Here is a 5355-nt window from a genome sequence, read left to right on the forward strand (position 1 = left end):
ACCCCTCACACCCAGCACACTCCCTCTTTGAACTGTTACTGTCTGGTCGACGCTACAGAGCTCTGAGCACCAGAACGACCAGACACAGGAACAGTTTCTTCCTTCAGTCAATCCATCTCATGAACACTTGAACTCTTAACAATAAACATGAAACACACAACACTATCATACTTTATTTTTTATTTAACACACATACTTATTACATTTCAAACTTGCAACTAACATACCTGTACATACTAAATTGTCTATTTTGTATATTGTGTTTGTGCTATTTTGCACATTGTCTATTTTGTATATTTGTACATTATTTTTGAACGGTGATAACTAGGATATATTGCACGTTACCAAGCCAGCAGCTCATAAATTTGCATCATTTTTCCTATAATGCAAAACCCTCAGCCGGCCTGAGCTGACAGTCTTGTAACCTGTAGAAAGACTTCATCTGCACTGCCTGCCAAAGGAAATGTTTCTTTTGTGCTGCATACTCAGTCATTGAGTTGCTAAATAAGGCCTCCTTCTGGCCATTGTGAAAACGCTCTGCTGTTTCTCAGGATATGTAAGGTCTGCCGCTCTCAGATTCCTTTGCCTTGTATGGCTAAATGCTCCAGACGCGCCCGGCTGCAGGACGCTGACCTTATTGGCCGGCTCAGGAACAGGGAGGTGTGGAGAAAAGCCTGAAAAACCAAACAAACTTCCCTTCAGCCCAGCACAGGAACAGACCCAACGCACACAGACCTTCTCCAACCCTTTTCAACTCAAAAACAAGGTAAGAACTCCTAATCATTGTTGGCTTTGTTAATGGTTAACGGATATAATACAGTTTCAGTTTTAACTTCTGAACAGGTTGATTTTGTAATGTCTGCAAATGTACTATAGCTTAGGTTTTGGGTTCCTATACGTATAAATGAACGTGTATATTTTAGGTTATGTAACATTTCACCATTTTCAGTCTTTTGCGTGTATGTGTGTGCATTTTTTCCAGTACAAACATTGTATGTTCTATTAAAAATAGGTTTATTATATATTATAAATTTTACGTATTTTTATGTTTATTTATCATATTTATACATATATGAATTACTTATTTTAAACAGGTTTCATATCACATATTTAATTTAAATTATTAATAGCTCATATATATATATATATATATATATATATATATAATTGTTTTTTTTTTTTTTTTTTTTATGCTTCTACTGCCTTAATTTATTTAATAATGTGATTTGACAGGAATTGTTTTCAGTATAAATATTACTAGTAGTCCCTTTAATTCTGTACTTTTAGAAGAATTACAAAAACAAAAAAACGTTGTTGAATTATAGCATGTCACACCACAGGATGCTGCCGCTTGAAAATTCATGTCAATTTCATTTTGACAGCATCAAATGTGCCTCTAATTATTATGATATAAGACTGAATGCATATACAGAGTGTTTTTCCATATAATTTTGTACCGTCACACTGGTGTCTATGGCCTTGCTCCATGGTATTGTGCGTTGTCCTCCAAACTGCAATAAGTGGACTCTAATGAATTTAATCTCTTATCTCTTCCTTCTGCAGAAGCAAACCCTGCGGTCAGAATGTCTGCAGCCAAGCGTGCCAAAGGAAAGACCACAAAGAAGCGGCCACAGAGGGCCACGTCCAACGTCTTCGCCATGTTCGACCAATCACAGATCCAGGAGTTCAAAGAGGCCTTCAACATGATCGATCAGAACAGAGACGGATTCATTGATAAAGAGGATCTACACGACATGCTGGCCTCTCTGGGTAATTATTTATTCATGCATTTAATTATAGGCTTCATTTTTCATTTTGAGCTGAAATATGACCTTATAGTTTGTAAAATTAGGTTTTGTAAGATGTTTTTTGTGTGTTTTTGTTTTGATTTTGTGCTGAGATGACTTTAGATAATTTTGTAAGAATTATCTTTTTTGCATGAACATTTTATATATTTTTATGCAATAAATATGTATATATATATATATATATATATATACACACACACATACACACACACAAATATACACACATATATTTTCTCCTTTCAAAATATGTTTAAGTAATTAATTAAGGCTGAAATTTGACCTTTGTTTGTAAAATGAGATTTAATAAGAATCATCCAATAATTAATTAGAGAATGAATGAATGAGGATTAATTTTTCTTTTGAACTGAAATATGAAGATAAGGTTTTGTGTGATTCGTCCAATAATATCCTTGTTTTTGCTGAATTATTTTATTTATTTTTTTAGAAAATATTTGACCATCCAATAATATCTTTTGCCAATAATATTCTGCAGGCCAAATAACATGCAAAATAAAAAACATTTCTCACCAACCACACTGGAATGGTTTTACCAACACAAACCAAGCTTGATGTGAAGAGCAGGTTTAATGTGTGCGTGGAAAAGCAGCCCTGCATCTGAGGGTTCATTCATGTTTCTCCAGGGAAGAACCCGTCTGACGAGTACCTGGAGGGAATGATGAGCGAAGCTCCAGGTCCCATCAACTTCACCATGTTCCTCACCATGTTTGGAGAACGTCTGAACGGCACCGATCCTGAAGACGTCATACGAAACGCCTTCACGTGCTTTGACGAAGAGGCTTCTGGTACAGCCTTTATCCTAGCGAACAAATAATGTGTTTATGAGTTAACTGCATTGTGCCATGTCAAGCTAAATTAATAGATCTAAATGCATGTTTTGGTATAATTATGCCCTCATGAAGGTAACAGGATTGACAGTTTAAAATAATTTAATTATCAGCCTTGTTGAAAGAGCAAACTGACTGTACAAAATCATGGGAACTGCTGATATTTAAGATTTTCCCTTGACAAACATAACAAATGTAAGATAAACCGATTAAAAAATATACATTTCTGAAATAGTTCATTAGATTACAATTATAGTTATAAAACATATCTCACGTTCTTTTAATTTCATGTCCTAAAATAACTCAAACTGAAATGAAAGAATAAAACTAAATAAACACTGCAGATGTTTTTTTAAAGCATTACGAAAACACAAAATTACTAAACATTTGACTAAAATTAAAGTTAAAAAAAATATTATATCATTTACCTCATATAAAAAAAAAACTAATTCAAAATATTAATAACTATAATTATATATTTTTCAATGATATTAAAATAACAGACCAAAAAAGCATCATCATGATATAAGGGGGAAAAAGCATTAAAAATAAAATATGACCCTGGACCACAAAACCAGTCTTAAGTCGCTGGGGTATATTTGTAGCAATAGCCAAAAATACATTGTATGGGTCAAAATTATCAATTTTCGTTTTATGCCAAAAATCATTAGGATATTAAATCAAGATAAGATATTTAGTAAATGTCCTACTGTAAATGTATCAAAACGTAATTTTTGATCAGTAAATATGCATTGCTAAGAACTTAATTTGGACAATTTTAAAGGCGTTTTTCTCAATATTTAGATTTTTTTGCCCCCTCAGATTACAGATTTTCAAATAGTTGTATCTCAGCCAAATATGGTCTGACAACGCTATCTCACGGCAATTCGTACGTATTCTACGAGGTGGCTAATTCGTACGAATTCATACGACCTCACTCGTACGATTCAGTACGATTTGTCTAAACCCCAGTGACGGGTAGGTTTAGGGGCGGGGTCAGGTGTAGGTCATTCGTACAAATTCATACGAATTGGCAACTCGTAAAATACGTACGATTAAGCAAAAATCGTATGAATTTGTACGAGTGAGGTCGTACGAGATCGGGCTGGGTCTGATCCTAACAAACCATACATCAATGAAAAGCATAGAGGGTCCAGGGTCACAAATACATTTATTGGATTTTTGTTGATCTGTTCAGAAAATTGTTTATATTATTATAATAATAAACTGTCATCAACTGTTCACTGTCAGAAATTTATATCCATTTTTGAAAGACACAAAGAGCACCTGATTTCCTTTATAATACTCAACGGTTGTGATCTTCACATATAAGTAACAAGACAGTCTTATGTGACATCTGTAACAGGTTTCATCCATGAGGACCATCTCCGCGAGCTGCTGACCACCATGGGTGATCGTTTCACAGATGAAGAAGTGGACGAGCTGCTTCGTGAGGCGCCAATCGACAAGAAAGGAAACTTTAACTATGTGGAGTTCACTCGCATCCTCAAACACGGGGCCAAAGAGAAGGACGACATGTAAAAACAGCAGCAAATTCACATGTGCGTCAAGATCTAATGATACTGATGATTCAACAGTTCAGTCTTTTCACTTCAGACAGTAAGAAACCACACTGCAATGCATTAGAAACCACTCAAAACGCCTTAGCATATATTTCACATTGTATCGGCAAGTGCTGCATGTGCAAACATACTTCAGATCCTGTATTCAAGTTTTCTGTCTTCGTCTCTCCAAATAAAAACAGCTGTTGTGTGTGAGACTGAAGCAGTTATGCTCATCGTATCTACTGAAGCCAATTTTGAAGTCCAAAAACATCCTTTAACATGAAGATTTGAAGTTCAGGATATCAAGATATATTCAAGAATTTGTTCATTTCAGAATAAGTGCTAAAATAAAGACGCTTTTCCACTTTCTTTACTGTTTACCATTTCTGCTCCATCACACAAATAACAAGGCCAATCCTGGGCTTTTAACAGCAAAAGATCACCCAAAAAAATGGAAATTACCTGGCAATTTATTCACTCTTATAGGACATCCAAGATATAGATGAGTTTCTTCATCAGATTTGGAGAAATGTGGCATTCCATCATTTGTTCACAAGTAGATGCTCTGCAGTGAATGGGTGCCGTCAGAAACAGCTGATAAAAACATCACAATAATCCACACACACACACTCCAGTCCATCAGTTAACATCTGGAGAAGACAAAAGCTGTGTGTGTTTGTAAGAAACAAAACCATCAAGACATTTTATAATCCATATAACCTGAACAAACACCACATCCGTTGCTTGCCATGTTCTTGTTAAATAAAACTTTATTTTGATTGTAAAAGAAATATTTCCCACAACAATCCTACAATCTACAGAGCGTAACGCTGTATATCTATATTACTTTAAAACATGTCAGCTCTGAAAAATAATAGCCATCGATGATATCTAGAGGAAATCTCTCTTTCTCTGTAAGAAGCAGATTTGGACCTGTATGCAATGCATATTGAATTCACTGATGCACGATCAGATTCCATGTGTTTTTATATTGGTCACAAAAGCAGTCAAAAACAGAGCCAAACTCCCATGTGTTTGACCAGGGTTAAACCAACCGCTCGCCACAACAAACAAAACGGCAAACCGTCAGAATGAAATATATTTAAAAACGTACATACAGTTGCTGCAAACTGCTTG

At 35.1% G+C, this 5355-nt stretch overlaps 1 protein-coding gene across 1 annotated transcript; it reads left to right on the forward strand.

Annotated features, from left to right (window-relative positions):
* The first annotated feature begins 430 nt into the window (after nucleotides 1-430).
* myl9a (myosin, light chain 9a, regulatory) lies at nucleotides 431-4587 on the forward strand. The gene is made up of 4 exons (XM_079401319.1): nucleotides 431-766; nucleotides 1564-1770; nucleotides 2450-2611; nucleotides 4020-4587. Exons 2-4 carry the CDS (start codon nucleotides 1584-1586, stop codon nucleotides 4193-4195), a joined length of 525 nt encoding a protein of 174 aa, XP_079257445.1. The 5' UTR covers nucleotides 431-766; nucleotides 1564-1583; the 3' UTR covers nucleotides 4196-4587.
* The last annotated feature ends 768 nt before the right edge of the window (nucleotides 4588-5355 follow it).

This window comes from Barbus barbus, assembly GCF_936440315.1.
Source record: "Barbus barbus genome assembly, chromosome: 40".
In the NCBI taxonomy this organism is placed as follows: domain Eukaryota; kingdom Metazoa; phylum Chordata; class Actinopteri; order Cypriniformes; family Cyprinidae; genus Barbus; species Barbus barbus.

Bases quoted from the DNA above. Each gene is read 5' to 3' on its own strand.
- myl9a (XM_079401319.1), top strand. From the start codon at position 1,584: ATGTCTGCAGCCAAGCGTGCCAAAGGAAAGACCACAAAGAAGCGGCCA. The intron at 1,771-2,449 runs GTAATTATTTAT...ATGTTTCTCCAG, and splicing joins CGACATGCTGGCCTCTCTGG to GGAAGAACCCGTCTGACGAG. The intron at 2,612-4,019 runs GTACAGCCTTTA...CATCTGTAACAG, and splicing joins CTTTGACGAAGAGGCTTCTG to GTTTCATCCATGAGGACCAT.